The sequence below is a fragment of the Crotalus tigris genome, unplaced genomic scaffold (assembly GCF_016545835.1).
Source record: "Crotalus tigris isolate CLP2741 ecotype Arizona unplaced genomic scaffold, ASM1654583v1 scf7180000018030.5226217, whole genome shotgun sequence".
Lineage (NCBI taxonomy): Eukaryota > Metazoa > Chordata > Lepidosauria > Squamata > Viperidae > Crotalus > Crotalus tigris.
In genome coordinates this window covers 4064073-4086510 of record NW_024096786.1, presented here as the reverse complement: position 1 = coordinate 4086510, position 22438 = coordinate 4064073, and the positions used below count along the sequence as shown (strand labels likewise).

General features: G+C 36.8%; 1 protein-coding gene across 4 annotated transcripts in view; it reads right to left on the bottom strand.

The window, feature by feature from the left end:
* Nucleotides 1-362: 362 nt before the first annotated feature.
* The window catches only part of SASH1 (SAM and SH3 domain containing 1), a 590968-nt gene continuing 568892 nt past the window's right edge, over nucleotides 363-22438 (bottom strand). For all 4 annotated transcript variants that reach the window (XM_039346873.1, XM_039346876.1, XM_039346874.1 and 1 more), the window contains exons 13-20: nucleotides 21268-21403; nucleotides 20276-20445; nucleotides 18879-19088; nucleotides 10809-10959; nucleotides 9941-10054; nucleotides 7517-8601; nucleotides 5231-5362; nucleotides 363-3873 (exon numbers count right to left, since the gene is read on the bottom strand). In XM_039346873.1, coding sequence (XP_039202807.1) covers nucleotides 3622-3873; nucleotides 5231-5362; nucleotides 7517-8601; nucleotides 9941-10054; nucleotides 10809-10959; nucleotides 18879-19088; nucleotides 20276-20445; nucleotides 21268-21403 — 2250 coding nt within the window. In that variant the 3' untranslated portion in view covers nucleotides 363-3621. The remainder of the gene's footprint in view (nucleotides 3874-5230; nucleotides 5363-7516; nucleotides 8602-9940; nucleotides 10055-10808; nucleotides 10960-18878; nucleotides 19089-20275; nucleotides 20446-21267; nucleotides 21404-22438) is intronic.

The window sequence follows — 22438 nt, the reverse complement described above, 5'->3', positions numbered from 1 at the left end:
GTTATGCCAAAGTGTTGAAAAGAAGACTGCAAAATAGTTTTCATAATCAATAACCACTTTGCCCCTGTGGCTGGCATAATCTTCATTGAGAAAATATCCAGGGGTTAGGAATGACAGCCCCAAATGTATCTTCAGAATTCTCTTTCCCAAATGATCAGTGAAATATTGTCACCAATGAATCTCTGTTGGCCGAACTTTCAGTGGTATGCTGTGGCAGCTGTGAGGCCTCCATACCATGCTGCCAGGAAAGATAATTTTCCAATACCTAAAAACTCTTTGAAATTTAACACTTCTGCAAAATTCTAGTCTTCTTTTACCTTAGTTTCCATTTTTATTGTGGTGTGTAAAAGAACATCTAAAAATAATGTATCAACATGTATTTTATTTTCCTTTGAACAACAGTACATAATTATAGAATTGTTTTCATACACAGAGAAGTCATTTTGTTGCCTCTTTTCTCGATGTAAAACAGCACAGTAATCTTTACACAGTTGTAAGGTCCCCCCCCCCTTTTTTTCTCTTTACACAACTTTCTCCAATGGAAGCAAATTGCAACAACGTATCGATGCTGGTATATTACATCTACTTACATTATTTAAGAACAGTAAATGGGAGAAAAATAAGTTATTTAAATATACAGAAAGTGCAACTTTTGTTAGTTGTTACATAGTTTGCTTATTTTTTTTTTATTCCCAAAGAAATTGCATTTAGGGTTTAGTATGGAAAAAGTGTGTGGCTTAAAAATAATACAATACATATGTACAGCTATGACTTGGTGAATTGACCTTTATTGCTGCACTACAGTTTGCATAAATAAGATTAATGAGGAGTTGTGCTCTGATATCTTTATTTACAGCATTACCACTTGCACCCAAAGGCAAACTTATAATTAGAACAATTCTCAGGAGGCCCGTGAAGCATGTCTTGCTGCCTCTTTGATTAACTGCTGGTTAAAAACCATCCTCCATGGATATTAAAATGGCCCTACCTGTCTGTAGAAGATCAATACAAGAGTCTAGCTTAATGTTAACAGCTTCCAACCTAGGGCTCCTTCTATCACCTAGACCTCCTCTGCAACATGGAAATACTAAATGATTTAACACTTTTCCAAAATCAATATGAATACAAGGGAAATGGTCAGCAGTTGCGTCGGTTGTATACTATAAAGGATATGTAATTTTTATACCTTAAGGATTGTGTATATGTTTGTGTGTGTGTGAAACAAAAGAATAAACAATACATTTAAATTATTTTTAAACAGTATATAGTAATATCAACAGAACCAGCACTGGATTTGTGCACGTCTGATCTCAGTTTAACAATTTGTTTCCGTCCTAATGAATATACTTCTTGAGATGTATAAAATATTTTTTTTTCATTCTGTAATTCTGTAAAATATGAAACCTTAGTGGCATTGTTTGTATCCTGACATATTACTGTGACTGACTTCCAGCTTCCACTGGATCTAAACCATTTCTGGTAATATTTTTTTTAGAAAAATCAACTTCTATAATATATTACAAATAAATGAAAATTCCAGCTAATCTTACAAGCTTATAACCACACAATCTACATGCAGAGCACATCTCTCTGCATATATAGTCATCCATTAATTTAATTAAAAAGTAATAAATTTGTACATGAGAAGAAATGTTTACCACAGTCTTTTTTTTCCTTTAATGAGTAGAAATCTTTTAATCACTTTTGTGCTTGTCAAAATAAACTAATAAAATAGTGAAGGTTGGAATGGTTTTAGTAAAATTCCTCAAATACCTGATATCTTAAAGAAAGTAAAAGGAGAAAGGTGCCTGATGAGAAAGAGTTCTTGGAAAGGCAAAATTATGCTTGGCAGAAATGTTCTTAGCTGAATATTGCATTTTTTGAAGTTGTAAAAATGATTTCTTTTTTAGAGGTAAAGCAATGGGAGGCACAGCGAGGTGATGAGAGACTACGTGAAATTAGACTTCATGTTCCCAGGCTCAGACTGAGTCCATTATATCTTCACACTATTGGGGCATTACTTATCCTGAAAAGCCTTATTATAGCTAATTAGTAGTTAGTAGGTACTACTAGACAATCGATGTGTCAAACTTATTTGGTATATAATGTGTCCAATCATGTACAAAAATAAAGTTTATCTATATTCACAGAAACAAGGAAGAGATTTTACATTGTATAGTTTAATAGTTTTAGTACACAAGAACATGGTACCACAAAGGGGAAAAAAAACAAAAACAAAATCAGTTTGCTCCAGCAATCCATTCTAATAAAACATTTCAATATCTAATAATATACATGTTTAGCTACTCTTACACGAATTATAGCTTGAGAGTTCCCTCTCCCCTCCCCCCCCCAAATCTCACCGAAATAGAATTCTTTTTCTGAATCTCTGGATGATGATATTTTGCTTATTCAGCCAGTTGGGTTTTCTTTGGGGCAGAAGGAACAACCCATGTGTCCCACTGATATGGTCAGGATACCAAGTCGAAGCTGCAGCAAACCGAACGACAATGCATCAAAGTACACAAAATTGCAATTAACATGGAAAAGCATTTTTATCATATTTATATATATCTATGTACATACAAAAGGCAAAATATCTTTCAGCCTTTTAGTAATGCCAGCAAACATTGACAGCTATAAACATCTTGTTAGCCTGAGAACTAAAGTCTGCAATTTCAAAAAACAGCAACTTTATACAAGGAGATGTTGTGAGATATAGGAAATCTTTAAAATAAGCTGTTGCTAAATTAAAACTGCAACAATGAAAGATCTTATAAATCTGGAGGCTGGTAAGTAAATTGCTCAAAAAGCATTTTAAGGCAAATTAAAACTGGCTGCTAAATAGAACTTTTAAAAATTACTTTTATTCTAAAGGAATAAAAGCTTTAAAAAAATGGGTAAGTTGCAATAAAGATCAGCTGAAAAGTATACCAAATTCGGAACTCTGACCTAGCTACTGTCAGATGGAAATCTGTGCCCATCACTTGGTCCATGCCTCATCATCTGTTTATGGAGAAATTTGAAAGTGTTCCTCAACTCTGACCTCCAGTTCCACTTTCTAGGATATTATATTGGGAAGGTTGAGCTTTATTAATATATTTTATATAAATAGCTGAAATGGAAAGGATGTGGAAGGAACCTCTATGAGAGATTTACTCCTTAATACATTTGTTGTGATTATATTTTTCCTCAGTAGGATATATAAATTTAAATTAAAAATCCTTAATGGTCAGTTAGCTAGGCTTTAGCCTTTGAATAGAACCAAAGTATCTAGAGATCTACGATTTGCTACCTTCCCCCCACAAACTTAAGATATTTGCTGTTGAATTTTCAAGAATGTAGAAAGATCCCTTTTTTTCTAATGGCCAAAAGCAATGCTAAGAGTCCTTAGCAAACTAAAACTATTGGTTGTGCCTTTTCTTTTGAGGAAAAAACAGGTCATACCACTTCCCTATTGCGGACAGCTGATACTACGGTTTTATATGCAGGGATGAAACTGCAAAGAACTCCAGCTTTCTCCAGGACCAGATCTGCCCTTTCTGGAGCAATTAGTGATGAAATAGCTTTTAAAAGACATGATAGGTATTCCAACAGAAAAATACTATATTCCGGAATGGGTTAAATTGTCTCTGGGTTCAGAAGTCTTGCTGCTGCTAAAAGCTTGCTTATGTGCCTTTCTTCAGTGATGCCAGCCTCATGAAGTGAAGTCTGTGACAGAGAAGGCACTTTACTTAAGTCATTGATTCCTGCAGCTCTGAGAGAGACTGAGTACATTGGGAGGCCAACAGAAACTAGCCAATCAGTTATGGAAGAGATATTTCCAGGCGATACAGGTTTTCGGCAAATTTCAGTGAGGCCGCCACTTGGAATCTGTAGCAAAAGAAAAGATAATTCAAGCTATTGTTTGGCCTTTTTCCTAATCTGAAAAAAACAAAAGCAACATCAATTTGTTCCACGTATAAAGAAACTGCTGGGATTCTTGAATTCCATCTGAGAATGTGAGAACATACGTTTTTCCCTTGGGGAAATGGTATGGTGAGAACGCTAAATTAATTATTCTTTGAATAATTATTTCAGAGTTCTTTGTCGTGACCTAAGTAATGCAGTCCTTAAACTGAATAATGCATCCAAATTCTTGTATACTTATAATAGCAATAGCACTTAGACCAGTGTTTCTCAACCTTGACAATTTTAAGGCATGTGGACTTCAACTCCCAGAATTCCACAGCCAGCAATGCTGGCTGTGGAATTCTGGGAGTTGAAGTCCACATGCTTTAAAATTGTCAAGGTTGAGAAACACTGACTTAGACTTACATACCACTCCATGGTGCTTTACAGCCCTCTCTCTAAGCAGTTTACAGAGTCAGCATATTGCCCCCAACAATCTGGGTCGTCATTTTACTGATCTCGTAAGGATGGAAGGCTGAGTCACCACTGAGCCGTGATGGCTCAATGGTTACTTCAGCAGGCTACTTCTGCTGACTGCTGGTTATCAGCAGTTTGGCAATTCAATTCTCATCGGCTCAAGGTTGCTGACTCTGTAAACTGCTTAAAGAAGGCTGCAAAGTACTGGGAAAGCAGTATATAAATCTAAGTGTATTGTGATTGAGCCGGTGAGAATCGAACTGCTGGCAGTCAGCAGAATTAGCCTGCCATACTGCATTCTAATCGCTGCGCCACCAAGGCTCTTAGTAAAGAGTCACCTGGAATTTCACACTAAATGGTCATCTGCTTCTTGCCAACTTGCGGAAGCAGCAAGTTAAAACAAGAGAAAACATCAAGAAGTCTTTAAAGGCAAAGATGCCAGTGATACACTGGGAACAATTTCTGTGCTGCTAACACAGGGCTTGTAGAGGAGACCGATAGGTAGCGTGTAATCAAAGATTCCACCATCTATCAAGGAAAATGAGATAGTTGCCAGTTGCCAGAAAATGAGATAGTTGCCAGATAGTTGCTTGTTCTATCATTCCTTCCATGGCACTGCAAAGGTTGAATATTATCACCATTGCCAAAAAAAACAAGGAATAGTCTAGTTTTATATGCGAGCAGTTTTTTTTTTAAAAAAACAAACAAACATGAAAAGGTAAGCTGCATTTTTAAATATACAACCTATTCAAGGTTTTCCCAACCTGCAATTCAAAGTGGCAAAACATCAAAAGGACTCAGTTTTTTCTTTGCTTTTGTCAGAGGCCTTTGAACTTGCCACAGGGATTTAATGCTGACTTACCGCCATACGGTGCTGCTTTCTCAGCTGCTTCACTCGTACTTGGTCCAGGTTTGTAGCAACATCCTTTTCAGGCTGATCTAGGTCTTCAGCATATCTTTGCACCAAAGGTTCAGGAATCCCACAACGGCCGTGCTGCAGATGTCCAGATGAAAATTCAAGTTATAATGAAATAAGCAAAATTCTATGTTCCTTCTATACCAGGGGTCCTCAATTTTAGCAACTTTTAAGACTTGTAGATTACAACTCCTAGAATTCCTCAGCCAGCTTTGCTGGCTGAGGAATTCTGGGAGTTGAAGTCCACAAGTCTTAAAGTTGCCAAGGTTGAGGACCCCTGTTCTATACTAAGTTCCTTCAGATATTGAGTAATGGTTCCTTAAGAAATTATAAGAAGTTTAACTTGGCAGCTATCCTTTCCATATACACATCTATATTTATGACTTGATTTTATTTCAGTCATTGTACAAGGGTTTTCTATAAACTGATAGTAAATCTATTTCTTAAGAATGTATATGGAGATTCTCAATCATTCAGGTCAAGGTTGTCCCAAAGGTGCCTTTCAAAAGACAATTGGACTTTCTTGGCTTCCTCCCCCCCTCCCCGAAATGAAGATGCTTCTTGGATGAAAAGTGAAATGTTTTCAAAGAAAAACCAAGAAAATCCAGTTGTTGTTTTTTTTTGAAAAGCATCTTTGGGGTATTCCTTAAGAAGCCTTAAAAATCACTATCCTAATCCATTGTTCTCCAAGTGTATTTCCCATACTTTCCAGGCAGACTGGTGTTATGAATGTTAAACTGAAAACATATGAAAGGCATTGTTGGAGGCTGGTCTTGAGGAGAACATTGGTCTACAGGGGCTCGACAAACAAAATCAAAGCAAGCAAGACTTTTAAAAAAGCAGGCTTCAGCATATACTTAACTTTGTCATTAAAATCAATGGATCTAAGATGTTATTGGAAAGCCAGTTTGGTGTAGTAGTTAAGGCAGAGGTCCCCAAGCTTTTGGGCACCAGGGACTGTTTCCATGGAGAAAGGTTTTTCCATGAACCGGGGAGTGCATGGTTTGTGTGCTGCCTGCATCCCGCGGATGGGGCTTTGCTCGCTTGTGCAGATCGGTTGCTGGTATGCTGCAGACTGGGACCGGGCCACGGACCGGGGGTTGGGGACCCCTGAGTTAAGGCATCAAACTATAACTGGGATAACTGAAAGTTCTAGTCCCACCAGAGGCACAGAGTCAACTGGGTGACCTTGAGACAATCACTCTCTCTCAACCTTATGAAGCGGGCAGGGGTAAAACACTTCTGCAATTTTGCCAAGAAAACAGCAGAAACTTGTCCTGGTAGCCATTAAGAGGTCAAAGCTGATTTGAAGACACCCCAAAAGAAAGGTCCCTAATTTTGCTTCATTAAGCCTATTCCAAGTAATATGTAAGTGAATATGATTTGTGGCTTTGACAAAGGCTTAATTTATATATTTATGGGCAGTGTAGATAGTGGCCTTTATTGGTAGGCCATTATGTACTGCCACATAGATAATATTCACTACATGGAATACACATCAGAGTTAGGATTTGCAACTTGATAATTACTAATTACTAATATTCAAAATGAAAACTTTTCAGTAGAACAGTGAAAATTGTTCAGTATAGTATATAGATCTACCAAATAGCTTACTATATTACCACTGGAACAGAGTATGCCTACTTATGATTACTAAAATACATGGATGCCACTGGGGTATGATAAAAGACATTCTTTTAGACTTATTCTTTTGTTATTAGAATTGATGGTCATTTTGTAATGGAAGAGGAATAGGAAAAAAGAAGAAATGATATTAATAAATGTTTATTGAATATGTTAAGGAAAAAGGCTATGGGGAGATTCCCGAAGTGTTAACTAGGTATTTAGATTAGAAATATGGAATATAGCAAGTGAAATAGTCAAACTTAACACAGGATATGGATTTATGGATTTATTTAGATGAAAGATTATTGAGGATTGTTATGATTGATTTAGTTGTATTGTAATATATCAATTTGAATATAATATGTCATTAGAGGGAAAAGAGAGGAGGTTTTTAATGACTTAATCTGAACTTTATGAGTATGACTTTGTTTTGTGGACAATTGATTGCCCAGCCACCGCGTTGTTTCTTAAGCACTTGTTTGTAAAATGAAAAAAACCAATAAAACTTGTTTAAAAAAATAAAAAATAAAAGACATTCTAAAGGTGAAAAGAATTGAAAAGGTATTCCAAAGAATTAACAATAGGAACATTTTAATTTTCTGGCACCTTATCAGAATAGGGCTCCTCTGTAAGATCAATATCTTCAGATTGCAGCTTGTTCTCTATCAACATTTCGAGATCCAGTCCTCTGTTACAGGATGTCTTCTTTACTGAAGAAGGATCTAGTTTTAACACATGTTGCTGGACACTAGGTGTTTCTGGAAGGTCAGACAACCAAGAAGGCCTCATGCTGGAAGGACTTTTGGGTTCCTGATCAGGAAATATTCTGCATGCAGTCAGTTCATGGGAACTGGAGGAAGCAGATAGGGTATTTTTTTTTGCTGGCAAAGACGGTACATCTGAACAAGAAAGAGTTGAGGGGAGATGACAGTGTCCATTAGAAATGCGCTCCCTGTTTTTTTTTGCAGGGACTGGCGGTGGCTGTGAAGATGCTTTGGGTTGCATTTTTGCTTCACTCGTGTCCTTCGGATCAGTTTCCACATTTTCCTTGTGGATAGAAGAATTAGCTCTTCCAAGATCAAGGGTGCTTTTTTTACAACTTTCAAAAGGAGTCCAGGTCATACCGTATGAAAGTGAAGATGTCCGAGCATCAGAGTTCTCAGACAAACGTTGAGGGAACATTCTTGTGGAAGGCATGGTTGCTGACAAGTGGAATTCCTTTCTCTTCCCCTTAGGGGCACCAGCAACCTCTTTTCTTTGATTAGCCATCAACAATTTTACCATCTGCCTACCACCTTCACAATCAGTTGACTTTTTTGATGAATCCAGAGGTGAAGCATCCACTGATTTTATACTATCAGTGCCAATATTTCCATGAAGATCTCCAAGAGAATGGGATCTCGGCCACATAGGCATATTTGGGGCTCTTTCTAAAATTTCCCAGCTCCGACAGATACCAGTTGGCAAACTTCTACCTTTCTTCTTGAACTCTACAGCTGCTGGCGGCTTGAGACGGTTTTTTGAGATTGGATGCACACAGCTGAACTGGGTTTTCTTTTCTTGCTGATAAGCTTCTGTTGATTTAATTAAGGGTAGATGTGGAAAATTCACCAGAGGGTTTCGATGGAAATCCTTAAAATTATATTCACTGACTAATTTTGAGGGCAGGAGACAAGGCTGTCGTATTTTAGCTGAAACAGAATGAAATAAACATTACAAGTTTAGAAAAGAAGTAGATTTTTGAAACAAATCAGCACCTGCTCCCTCCTTGCCCCCTAGGATACCCATGCATTATTATTTATCTTGATGTATACTGTATGCAGAGAAACAAAATTCTGAGGAATATGTGATATTACCTGTACAGATGAAGTTTGTCTACATTTTAAGCTTTAAATAACAATCGGATCAACGGTATATCAAAAGGGGCAGTTTAATACTTTCTTCCCCCAGCTCATTTGACATTTCCCAACTGAAATGGTTTTCTCAGGAGAAGAATTTTTGATTCCTCAACTGGAAGTTTCTCAGGGCTAGAGACCTGGAGGCACAGGCAAGTAAAACAAGACTCCTGCACTTGATAAAGCTTCTGCTCAATCATTCTAAGGCTACACAAATGGATGCAATAAATGTATTTATCTGGACTGTAGAAAAGGAGGAGATGGCAAAAACAGCCCCAAAAACACATCACTGAAAAGCTCCTGTAATCTTAAGTAAGCCCCACTTTTTATGTATTACTGTGATGCTCTGATTCAAATAGATCCCTGGCAAATATTACGTACCAATATGATTTTGGGTAAACCTAGAATAGGCTTCTCTCTATTATGCCATCCACTTCTTGTGCTGAAGCCTGTTTTTCAGAAAGAGAGGCATTCCATTTACAAAGGCTGAAAGAAGCTGTGATCACTGGGATAGCGCACAGCAGGTGCTTCTCACTTTACAGGCTGTCAGTGCTTCATTCTACTTGACATGCTGCAGTTTACATAAAAGGCTCCAGTAGGAGCTTAGCAACACAACGCTTTGAGCCAAGGAGGATGCCACGTGCATATCAAGTAAAGAAACCCTTCTCTGGAAAACAGTCTTTTTTCTTTCTCAAGGCTCTGAACAATTTCCTCAATCTATTGTAAGCAGATGAGTTCATTCTTTATCAGAAGCACTTCCTCATTTATGCTTTTGTACTAGTGGAGCAACTTCATTCAACACAGCTTGCATGCAGGAAAGGGGTGGAGTCCTTTATACTACATGGATATTTAAAAAAAAGCAATTACCAAAAACAAAGGTGAAAAATGAGAGCTCTATATACCCTGCAGGGAAACAGTCTGTCCAGAGAACCTTGGAAAGGTGCACAAGCCCCAGAATTAGTGTGTCTCCCCTAATTAGGTCAGCAACAATTGTTTTGTTAGACAATGAAAGCAGTGCCAAAATCGCCATTAAAAGAAATTCTGTTAAGTGCTGTTCCTAGAAACACAATCTGGTGTCCCTTTATAGAAGCTAATGAATTAGGCATGCAATTCAAATGAGCACAGCTGAGATTACCATTCTCCAGGTTTTCACTGCTTTCGTAGCAGCCTGAATCCCGGGGAGAACATCCACTGAGGTCTTGGCCATCTACCAGGAGCTTCTCCTGGGAGCCTGACTGGTCACTGTTACCTTGAGCAAAGAACAACAATGGCAAAACTAAGAAAGTGGCATTTGCCTGGATTGAAAACAATCTCTTTTCTATAAAGCAATCTGTAAGACAACTTAGGTTATAAATAAATGGTAGGGATACTTGCTTAAAAATATTGAGAAGTCAGTGAGAAAGAAGGGAGAAGACTAAGGAATTTTCAGCTATTGTCGCTAAGCAGTTTTGTGTAATATAGCTACTGCTGCGCAGGTTTGCAAATTCAACATATAAGGTCTGCAAAAAATATTCAGAGAGTTCCTCAGTCTTTCCACCCTGGAGTAGAGCATTCAGAGGCTGGAAAATTAATCGTCCTTCTCTGTGCTTCCTATGGATAAAGTGCTTCTGCTCATGCTACTACTATAACTAAATCAATGCAAATTAAGTTGAAAAACTAGGGACAGCATATTTCAGGTGCTAATGGGGACAACTGGGGATTCTTTTCCAGCCTAGAATATATTTAGGTCAGAGAAGCATCTCTGTGGTCTTCTTCTTGGGCAATCTTTACAAGCCCTAATTTGGCAGGTTCTCTAGTTATGAGCCACCTTATACTTTATGGAAATTTCCCAAAGCCCAGTGACATTTTTTTCTTATAAACCATTTGTGATTATTCCACATTGTCTCTCGCTCCCTGTAAGCCATGATTTTCAAGGCCTTTGAGGTTCACAGTTAGAATCTCCAGACTCCCAAGTAGGTAACATTCTTAGCTGTGCACTGGAAAAAAAAGACAATCTATCTCACTGTCATATTCCTGCAGGAGCTCCACAGCTGTCAAGAGAACTGCGCGGTGCTCTGGATCTCGAATGTTGAGCTCATCCAAATCTTCTTCCTCCAGGAGCTTGAAGGTATCTAAGTCTTCATAGCCATTAAACAGAAAGGTTGGCATGTGCTCCTGTGTCAAAGAGAGATGCTACTTTCAATTCTGTATATTTTGCAAAGTTTTTTTGTTTTCTGTTTCTAATGGTGCTATATTATAACTGATTTGTAAGTATGCAAGGAACATTTTGAGTCGTACCATTTCAGAGGCTATAAAAAGAATATGCAGTAGTACCGGTAAACCTATCCATAGTCATTCCTTCATTTCTCTCTCAACCAGAACAGATTTCCACTTTCTTTTTGACTGTGGATTTTATATTCTGTATTCCCTATAAAACTTCCTCTGCAACACAACTGTCACACACTTCAGTGCCAGTGTGAGATTTTCCTCACTGATGTGCCACATTGGCAGGTAGTCCATCTGATGAAAGAAGACGCATGGAGTGAAGTGGCTAAGAAGTTAATCCGTTAACTCCTTGAATTCTTCATTCAAGATATAATGCAGACTGTGTCATTCCAACTTGAAATAAACTCAGGTCACAGCCTTTACTGGCTTTCTGCAGTAATTTTTTTTTTTTTTAAAAAAATCAAATGGCAGCTAGTATCATGAATACAAATATTTCTTCCATCTATACCCTCCCCCAGTCATGAATCCCAGATGTGAATATTCTTGTAGTCTTCACCCTTTATTTTCCCCTCCCCCTTCTATCCTACTCCACTACTTCCTCTTCGGTTCTAAATTTATCTGAAATATAACCATTTTGTGCTATACACGGGTGCTTGCAATATTTAAAATGTATATCTCATGTCTACAGAAGCCTGATGCATACCAAGAATAAGACTTAGCTTTTGTTTGCATTTTGCCTTCCTCCGAGGCAGCACTTTCAATTCCTGAACTGTCTCAATATTTCCCCTTATCACAGTATTATCTGGAAGTTCTGACTCAATTAATGCAACTTGCTTAATTATCAAGTTTCTCTATCACTGGCACTAGGCCAGGGGTAGGCAACCTTGGCTCTTTTATGACTTGTGGACTTCAACTCCCAGAATTCCTGAGCCAGCCATGCTGAGGGGAAAGGGAGAGGTTTCCAAGCTGAGCCAAGCTGGCTCAGGAATTCTGGGAGTTGAAGTCCACGAGTCATAAAAGAGCCAAGGTTGCATACTCCTGGCCTAGGAGGCTCACCACTTAGAACAGGAGGATTTAGGACATGGGTAGGCAAACTTGGCTCTTTTATGACTCGTGGACTTCAACTCCCAGAATTCCTGAGCCAGCCATGCTAAGGGGAAAGGGAGAGGTTTCCAAGCTGAGCCGAGCTGGCTCAGGAATTCTGGGAGTTGAAGTCCACGAGTCATAAAAGAGCCAAAGTTGCCTATCCCTGGCATAGGCTAAACAAGCACTGTTGTGGGTGGCCACGTACTTTTTCCAGGAAAAAGCCTACTATTCCATCAGCCCTTTGATTTTAAAAAAATAATACTTAATGATATACTTACTACATTATTTATTCATACTGAGTGAAGATGAGTGTGGTTTTAAAATTGCAAGAAGATGAATGTGGTTTTAAAATTAGAGAAAAAAAGATACTTTGATAGCTGAAAATGCAAATAAAGTCTAATAGTGAAGATCAAGGAGAAGACTGAGTAAATGGAACTAAGATTAACTATAAATAAGACCCAAGCTAGTGGTAACTGGTACAGCAACCAGCCTTAGAACTGACAATGAAAATATTGAAACAGTGGATAGCTTCTCCCTTTCAAGATCAACTAAAAACAGTTGAAAGACCAGGAGTCAAGCAATAGATCACAGATTAGCCTTTCATAGAGTAGCAGTGAAGGCCTTGAGGAAAAAAAAAATCAGATGCTGGGATGCGGCTATATTTACAAAGACCAGAATTTTATTCTCTAAAAATAAAAGTTGAAATCAAGATTGACATCTTTTTAACTTTGGTATTGGAGAAGAGTCCTGATGAAACCAGTAATGGCCAATATGTCACTTGAGACTCAAATTATCATCCTTTGGACATATTATGCAAAAATCTGATTCTCTGTGGAAGGAAAGAGAAGAAGACAACCAGCAGCAAGATAAATGGACTCAGTCACAGTGGTGATGTGTACACTATTGGAAGACCAAATTGGAAACAAATTCTTGTGGAGAAAATCTATCTACACGTACTGTAGTTCTCGATTTAGGACTGTAACTTAGTTTGCAACGATCTTAGTAATTTGTAATGATTAATAAGCAGATCACCTTGCAATTGCATCGAATTTTACTACCTTTTTATGGTCATTAAGTAAATGCCGGTTGTTAAGTGAGCCCATTATTCATTATGAGACGGTTTTGGGTTTTTTTTGCTAGAAACTAGAAGTAAATGCTGGTTTCAGGCAAAAACTACAGGATGTTGCTGTAAATGGGGGCTGGTTACTGAGCACCCAAAATGTGTTTATGTCACATATTATCATCTTTGGTGGACATGTCCCAAAGCAAAAAAAAAAAAAGGTCAAAAATAGTTAGGTGGTTAGAGACAATGTTAAGAAAACACGTAGATTTTAAGTCGGAACTATTGCTTTTAGGTATAATCTCAGAAAAACATGAGAAAAAAATGTTTGTATTTAATGTTACGTGTATTTACAGCAGCAAGAATTGTATTTGCGCAGCATTGGAAAAATGAAGAAATACCAGCTGAAGAAGAGATAATTAAGAAAATTTTGGACTATGCAGAAATGGATAGGCTTACTTTGAAAATGAAAGGAAAAGAAGATACAGAATACTTCCAAGCATGGGATGTATTTTACCAATGGTTGGAAAAAGGGGGTAGAGATTAGGAATTTAATATGCATTATTAAGTTAAACATTTGGCCCCAACAACATGTTGTTTATTAAGCACTAACAAATTGTAAACATAAAAAAATAAAATATTTTAAAAAAACCAAAGCAAAATGTGTTTATGTGGCTTTAGGGATGGCGGCCATTAGGACTTTGAATCTGGATCAGGAGTAGCTTTTTCAGAGTCTGCTGTAACTTTAAACGGTTGCTAAGAGACTAGTCATAGGTCGGGGATTACCTGTATGTGATTGCTAAGAGTCAACATTAACTTGACAGCACACAATCAGTCAATTACATTAACTCTTCTTTCATTGGCAGTGGGCATCATCACACATGCTTTAGTTACATGTAAATATTGTTTGGCTGCAGCTAGTCTTGATTTTTCTAAAATACAGTCCAGTCTGGCCAAAAACAAATACAACCTATATTTTATTTAAACATCATGCATAATATGCTCCTATTTATTTGAAATATATATAAAAATATCCATTTTTTCCTCATTTTAACGTTTGACTGAATAAAATATATAAGAAGAGACAAAGTGACATTTGTTGCATACTAAGAGCAGTCTATCTTTTATGAAGAATTACCTTTCAAGGATGGTGATGAGGAAAAGAAGAAAAAAATGACGGTAGCCTGGGCCTGTTCCACCTGAGTGTGTTTTAGTTAGGGCAAGATTGCTGAGATACCTCTAGAGTGAGATAGTTGCACATATTATAGCTCAGAATGGAGACTATGGATTTATTTTAGACAGCTGCTATAATAAAAAAAAAAAAACATCTTTCTTGCCAGGAGCCCAGCTGTTAGCAATTGCTCTCTTCTATTCAAGTAGCTTTACTGGCAATAAAAAAAAATGTAAGAGAGCTTTGGGGAGACAGGTAACAGCTTCTCAAAAAGTTTACTCTTCCTTCACTGCTCCACAGTTGGGTTATTGTCTCATTGATGTTGGAATTCTCTTTTCAAAAGGCCTACCATCTCTTTCCTTAGAGATTTGATCCTTGCAACTTTCCGATTGGCTATAATGTTTTAATATCTCATGAACTGTGCTGCTCTCACTCTCCTATAAACCTTTGTTTTGTTTAATGATTTGTCTTTCTTTCTTTCTTTACAGTAAAATTTTTAGCTGTGATCACATTTTAATGATGTTTGGAGGAGCCACTCTTATTTGCAGAAAATGTCTGAGACAGAGTCCATCTATCCATCCTTGCTGAACAGACAGAATTATTCATTGAATAGCTAAATTTATTCCTGGCTCTTTCACAGCCTTAATGTCAAACAGGATTTAAACAAAACAAAAGCAAAGCAGGTACAATGAATCTTTCTAGAAGAGTAAATTAATAACTATGCATGGATAATTGGTTCTCTAAACAAAACTGTGACAAATAGGAAATTTATCAGGAAATTTAGCAGAGAAAACAAAGAGAATTATTGACAATAAAAACAACAAGTATACTTTATATTAGGAAAACACAATATGTGATCACAGAACATCTGTAGAGATTTAACCACAGGCAGTATTATCCACTAAATTGTGCACATTGTTCCTGCTGTGGAATTGAGAATCCAATCATCTAAAATCAGCTTGCTTTTAAAAAGTTACCTTACTTTAATAGCAGAGCAGAAAAAGGATAAAAAGAAATAAGACTGTCAATCCCATCTGATAATAAGCATGAAGCAAAACAAATTAAAAATGTTTATTAAATAAAATCCATAAGAGTTGAATCCAGGCTTAATTAGCTGGAATCAATAATTTCAGTGTTAGGTAATGTGATCATCCACTCTTTGGTCTCTGAAGGAGGACTGAGGAGGAAAACAAGAATACTGGAAATGAAGCATCAGCTATTCAAATAATTTCCAGGACCATGATTGCATTATCTGGAGAATCAACTGCTGGCATGAAATGGGCTGCACCTCATAAGGATGGTAAAAATGTATTTGGCTGAAACATGTTGAGCCAAATGGGGAGAGCTTTAAACTGAATCCACTGGGAGTTGGCAAATAAAACCCTTAAATCTTCAGATCAAGCTTTCTGCACTCTGAAAAGAAAGAGAAATACTTTTTCACCTGGGCTATTAAACCACTATATGTTAATGATTAGACTGTATAGACTATTAGAATAATGAAGATGAGCTTGAACCTTTGGTACAGGAAGGCAAATCTGATTTAATAGGTCTCATGGAGACAGGGTGGGTTGACTTCCATGACAGGAATACAATTTGTTCAAAAGGAACAAAAGCAGTAGAAAAGGAAGAGTTAAAAATGTTCATATATGCTCAAAAATTCAGATGAATTAACTTTACAATCCGATAGAGACCATATGAGTAAAAATATGACATAAATTACTATTATCTGCCTGGCTGTTGGGATACACATACTGTCTTCCAAAAGCAAACTGCACATCTTTGAAAGAGACATGGAAGTCAAAGTATAGGGAGATTTTAACTACTTTAATAAGTGTTGGGAGACAAATTGTGCCAAGGAGGGCTCTTTCAGGAACTTTGTGACTTATTTTTCCAAGAATTTTGTTCTTCAACTGGTAGAGTTCAATGAGCAGGCAATAAATTTAAATAAATAAATATCAAAGGAAGGCACAAGAGGATCATCTGTCTTTGATCTTTGACACTAACTAATACAGAAGTCTTAGTTGAAGTGAAAATAGTAGAACACAAAGGGGGAAAATTCTAGATAGGAATAGAAAAACCATTACTAGAGTTCAAGGGAAACTATAGATGAGTATAGTTCAACAAGTAGATTCTAATGAACTCAGAAGCAAGTAGGATTCTTTATAATGGAAACTGGGAATTCAAAATAGGCAGGAATAGTTGACTGTAAACTGGGTGTGAGCCAGGAATATGACGTGACTACAAAAAAGGGAAATGCAGTTTGCATCAGCAAAACAAATAGTTCTATTGTGTTGAGCAATTGTCACTTTAAATAAAATATTCAGTGACAGGCATTATGTGTTAAGAATGAATCAGATGAACTGGAACAGGTTCAGAGAACTCAAATCAGGATAGCAAGAGGCTATCCTGAAACCTAAGTCCTATGGTGAAAGATTAAATAAACTCAAAATATTTAGTCTTGAGAAGATGAAATATGGTTACTAAACGTTGCTACAGAGAAAAAGGTCAAACCTTTTTTTAAGATCATCCCAGGATTTAGGAACAATATATTAATTTTCAGGAAAGAGATACTGAGATCTAATTCACAAGAAAGCAGATTCTGGGAGTGGGGGGGGGGGGAAACAAAACAATAACCGTATTTGACAGTATATATCCCACTAAGATAAATCAGACTAAGAGACTAAAGTCATTTATGTTATACTATTTTTATTATAAAGTTACAATAACAAAAGCTTACAAATTTTATCCCTTCCTTCTCTTTATCCTCTTGATAAAAAAGTTAAGTATGGTCTTGTCTGAGGCGCTTACTCAGGTTACAGGTTTGGCCTGAATTCAGATTTCTTTGAACTGACTGTTCTCTTGGTTGCAGCTCTTCTTCCTGTTCCACAAGGTTATTCTTTCTACCTATTACAAAGTTAAACCAACTATATGTAGGGGTGGTCAGCTCCCCTTCAATGAATGAGCTCAAGAGGAAGTTTTCAGGAAACATGAACAGGACTCAACAGTCCTTCTCAACATTCAGTTAAGATAGACTCAATTTGCTGACTTATTATGCTATGATATACTATTCTTTATCAACATTATTGTGTCTGAATGCTGTATAAATTAACTTATAAAAAGTAGATAATTTTTCCATCAAGTTACATGTTAAAAGCTTCCATTCCTAAAGCCAAGGAATATTTATATCATCTGAAGCAAAGGGTCCAAGACCTAATTAACTCAAAATGCATTAGCTCAAATAGTATTTATTGTAACGTTTCTCTATGGACTACGCTTTATTTTTAAACCCCAAAATATAAATATAGACAAAGAAGCATTACATAAAGATAAGCATAGATCCCATTGCCATTATTTAAGAGTTTTAATCTATTTTCACATTCCTCTGTGAACTAAAATCAGTAATGAGAAGGCAACTCAAATTAGAACATGATTGTTGTGTGAGTTATTTTGGTTAGTTGGGCATTGCATATAATGATAAACAATATTGACATTAAAGATAAAAGAGAAAGAAGACTCAGTGTATTTTAGAACATGGGATAATTTTTATCAATGGCTAGAAAAACGAGTTAGAAAGGAATGTATATTAGTAAGAAGAAGACTACTGAGCGATTAATTAACATATTGTTTATGATAATTAATTATTATTCATTGTTTTTTTAATTACATGAACCCAGACAACATGCTGTTTACTAAATATTAAGAATGTTATTTTAAAAAATCCTAACACTAACCCCGATCTAACCCATAAAAATTACACACACACACACAGAAATGATAAACAAGCAAACATATTACCCCACTTGCATAAATAAAAAAAACTCTAGACTTAACAACTTCTATTCAAGGGACTGGAGCAATTCCATATCTGATGTTCCTGTGAATGAAGTCGTGTTTCTTCATTTCTCTCATATTTTGAAAGCAGGGAGAATTTTAAAAGAGCAGATGATCTGCAGAGAATTAAGTTTAATCGTGATTTCCTACCTTGTTATATGGGATCCTGCAATGCCCACATTGTGGGACTAAGCAAATTTCCTCTGGATATTTTGAGCCAAAAGATTGTCATGCACTGGCTACCTGAAGCTGATAACTACTAAAGCAGTGGTTCTCAACCTTTTTAATGCCGCGACCCCCAACCGGTTGTAAGTCAAAGACTACTCAACCGGTTGTAAGTTAAGGACTACTCAACTGGTGTAGCACCGTTTGCAGAATGGGACTTTTGGTGGGCTCAGCAGGGCAGAGACAGCCTGGATAATTCTTATTGGCTTTTGAAAGCCAATAGAATTAGACTCTATTCAAGAGAGTCTATTCTATTGGCTTTCAAAATCCAATAGAATAAAAGGGAGTAGCACAGCTAAGGAAAAGGGAAAAAAAATGGCGGACTGCGTTGTTTGGCGACCCCGGTGAAATGGTTGTTCGACCCCAAATGGGGTCCCAACCCACAGGTTGAGAACCATTGTACTAAAGGATAAGCATCCTTGCTTACATAGAGAGAAAAACAAGTCTTGCTTATAAGAACCAAGAAATAGGAAATAGGAAAAAATGGAAATTGACCTTTAAATTGATGCGATCGAGGAGATCCTCAACAGATTTGGGCTGCTGTAATCTTCCTTTTCGACGCCTCCTTGTGGGCCTTTTAGGCTTTTCTTCCTCTTCATTTAACACATCCACATAGATGAATTTGAAAGTACCAACTTTATTATTCAGAAGGCCCATCCAGGTACCCATGGGAGGCTTGCTAATTATATCAATAATATCACCCTTCTGTAGTTGAGAAAAAAAATACATTTCAGGGATGTACTAAAACCATCCCGATACCTCTTATGTGTACAACCTCTTGTGGAATCCTTCATATTTTTTTTTTAAAAAAATGAAATTAAGCAAATAAAAGGATGGCTCAATTATTTTTTCTTTACATAAAGAGACTCCACTTCTTAATTCTGCAGCATTTTAACTGAACATAAAACATACTTCTAGTTTTTTTTTTTTTTTTTAAAAAAAACACATTATACCTGTAAAGATTTTTTTAAAAAAAATATCTTCGGCATGAGTCTTCATAACTAAGTATTTAGACGGGAGCAATTTATATCTGAAAATATTTTTTTGTCAAAGGTATATATGGAATAAAATCACCTGTCACTATTGGCTCAATTTTTGATCCACACTCATGTTCCTGCCTTTTAACAGGACCTTTTCTATAAAAGTAAATACTTGGGTTGACTTTTCCAATTATCCAGAAAAAAGTGGGGGAGAGAGAGAAAATATTAACGTATGAGAACAGGTATTTGAGGGACTGCCTTACTCTCATTGTTTGAACCTGTCCCATTAGGTCAGGTGAGAGGGAGATGTTCAAGGGCCTATCGGTCAGGAATTGCATCTAGTGAGATCCAGGATGTGTGGCTTTTCTACAACTGCACCTGTACTCTGGAATACCATACCAGCCAAGTCTTGGTTAACCTGACATTGCTCACTTTTTAAGAAAACATTGAAGACCTGGCTATTTTCCTGAACATGGGAGTCAAGAGAGTAATTGAACCCAGAATGTTGGTGCATGGTGGCTTTGGTGGCCATTTTGTGTTGGTCGTTGGTCTAGATGTGCATTTATATTGTATTTATATTGCATTTTCAAATTTTTATTAGCCACCCAGAGTTTTATGAGAGAGATGGGCAGCCATATAGAAAGAAAGAAATGTATACACACATCTTAATTACAACAAAGTAGTCAGATAACCACTTTAAAGATATTGATTAATGTTTGTAAAAACGATAGCTTTTTTAAAAAGGACTATATTTAGAATCTAATAAAAATGAGAAACTAGTAAATCATGGTTTAGATAGGTAGTCCTTTCCACCAGATCTCGGGCCCAACTATGGAACATTTAGAGAACATTTAGTACCTTTGTAAGCAATATCCCTTAATTCAAACTTGCCAGTGAATTCATGGAAAGTACCTTGAGTTTAAGAGAATCCGTATCATAAGGGCTGGGGGTGAAGTCAGTGTGAACCCTGGCACGACCACAGAAAGGCCCTCGGTAGGCGAGCTCCTCATCATCACCATCTTCAGACTTGACGCTCTCTCTATTGCTGGTCGAAGAGTCAGTTGTGCTTACCGTCTGCCCACCTATTTGTGCAGGGAAAAAAGGCAAAAGCAAAGGAATTGCAAAAGACAAGAAGCAGATCCTGACATGTAATCCTCTAAAATGTCAGGAACATTCCCCTGACTCTAGTCTAACATCACCATTCTAGGTGTTATTAGAACAGCAAACACAGTAGATCCTATAGCCTTTTTGCTTCTTTAATGGCATGCTTACCATCTGATCTGAATAGCTCCCCAGAGATTTATTTATTTAAATTTATTTATTTATCAAATTTCTACACCACCTATTTCGTCTAAGTGACTCTGGATGATTTACAAATCTATGTAGTGTGGCTGCTCTTGCCTTAGCACAACTTCTGCTTCTCCCCAAACATTAATGGTGATCCTAGTCTTCAACTGAGCCGTCTATTACTTCCTAAATGAAAAACCACAAAAACAGAAAAAACCCTGATAATAATCCCCACTATCTCTGATACTTGACTCAAGAAGGCTTAGATTCTCGCTACTTAAGACAATTAAGAGAGAGTCAATTTGGTCCAGTTAAGGCACCAGACTAGTATATGGGAGACAGTAAGTTCTAATCCCTCCTTAAGCAGAAAGTCATCTGGGTAACCTTGGGCCAGTCACTTCCTCTCAGCCCTAGGAAGAAGGCAATTGCAAACCACTTCCCAAAAAACTTGAATTAATTAACCCTCACAATAGATGCGGATAAACACGGGGCAAAGAAGAATGGACGAAGGCAGAGAATATGAACAAAGTATTAGCATCTGGTCTAGGCCATGTTTCCTTAGGTTGAGATTTTTACATCTAAATTGATATAGCTGAGACTTTATATACATTACTTACTCATGGAGCTTTGGCCACTGAGAGAACTCCGCAAACTTTCTACTGAACCACCAGCTTTTAACTTTGGTTTATCCAAAGTATCGGTATTTGGCTGTGGTGCCTGAAGAGACTCTGGTCTTACATCCATATTGGGTTCCTGAAAGACAAAAACCTCATGATTGATATTCAATTTCCCATATACTCAAACATGGAACTATTGGTTTGTGTGGTTTTAAAATTCTGCAGCATCCTAGTAGAATTTATTGCTAAGGATTTGGCCTCAACTATGCTACAAAAAGCAGCAATTATCTATGATTTCCTTTTTTTTTTTACTTCTTGTAAGCTAAAAAGACACAGTAAATAACAAGAAAGCAGTATTCCTGAATCATGAGAAGACCAGGATAAGGGTCAGACAGAAAATGGCATCTGAAGAGAACCTAAACCCAGGTATTTTCCTATAGCTGAAGGAAATCTCTTCCTAATTTGCACACAGGTTTTGCATATTTACACAAAGTATCTTGTGATAAGTGAAGCTAACAGGTCAATACGTTCAGCACATTTGAACAATTCAGAATTGTGTTCTGTTTTGCACTTGTGTGTTGCCTAATGTGTGTTGCCTAATCTATTTTTTTAAGATAGAGAGATCTAGGATTTAATCCAGATTTTTCTTTCAAATCTGAAGTTAGCCCAACACTATTTTCAGTTCCCTTTGGAAAAAATTTCATTTAATGTGTTTTATACATGTTCAGATTTTTTAGTATGAAATGAAGGTTTGATAATAGTATTTTCAACTAGTTTAAAGTTCTATTCTTAAGATCATAATTAATGAGTTGGAGTTGGAGTTGGAGTATGCTTTCCTTACATACATATGTAATGTCTTACATATATTCTTTGCAAATGTATGAAAAATATATAAATCACTGGCAGAAGCAATGTTTAACTTATTCCTAATCAAACCATGCCATTAATTAAACCCATCTGAATCTAGCATCCACTTCTTTGTTCTATTTGTAATTTTGCAGTTGCATTGTTTCCCAGAACTGTCCTGCCTTGGAATCAGGCATTTTACGCAGCATTTGCTAACAATGGTTAATGCAGTGTTAACTGAATGGTTGATGAAGTAACAAAAGTATTATTATTTGGAGTAAATAACCAAAAGCATGAATTAATCTACTAATCTAGTACTACAATT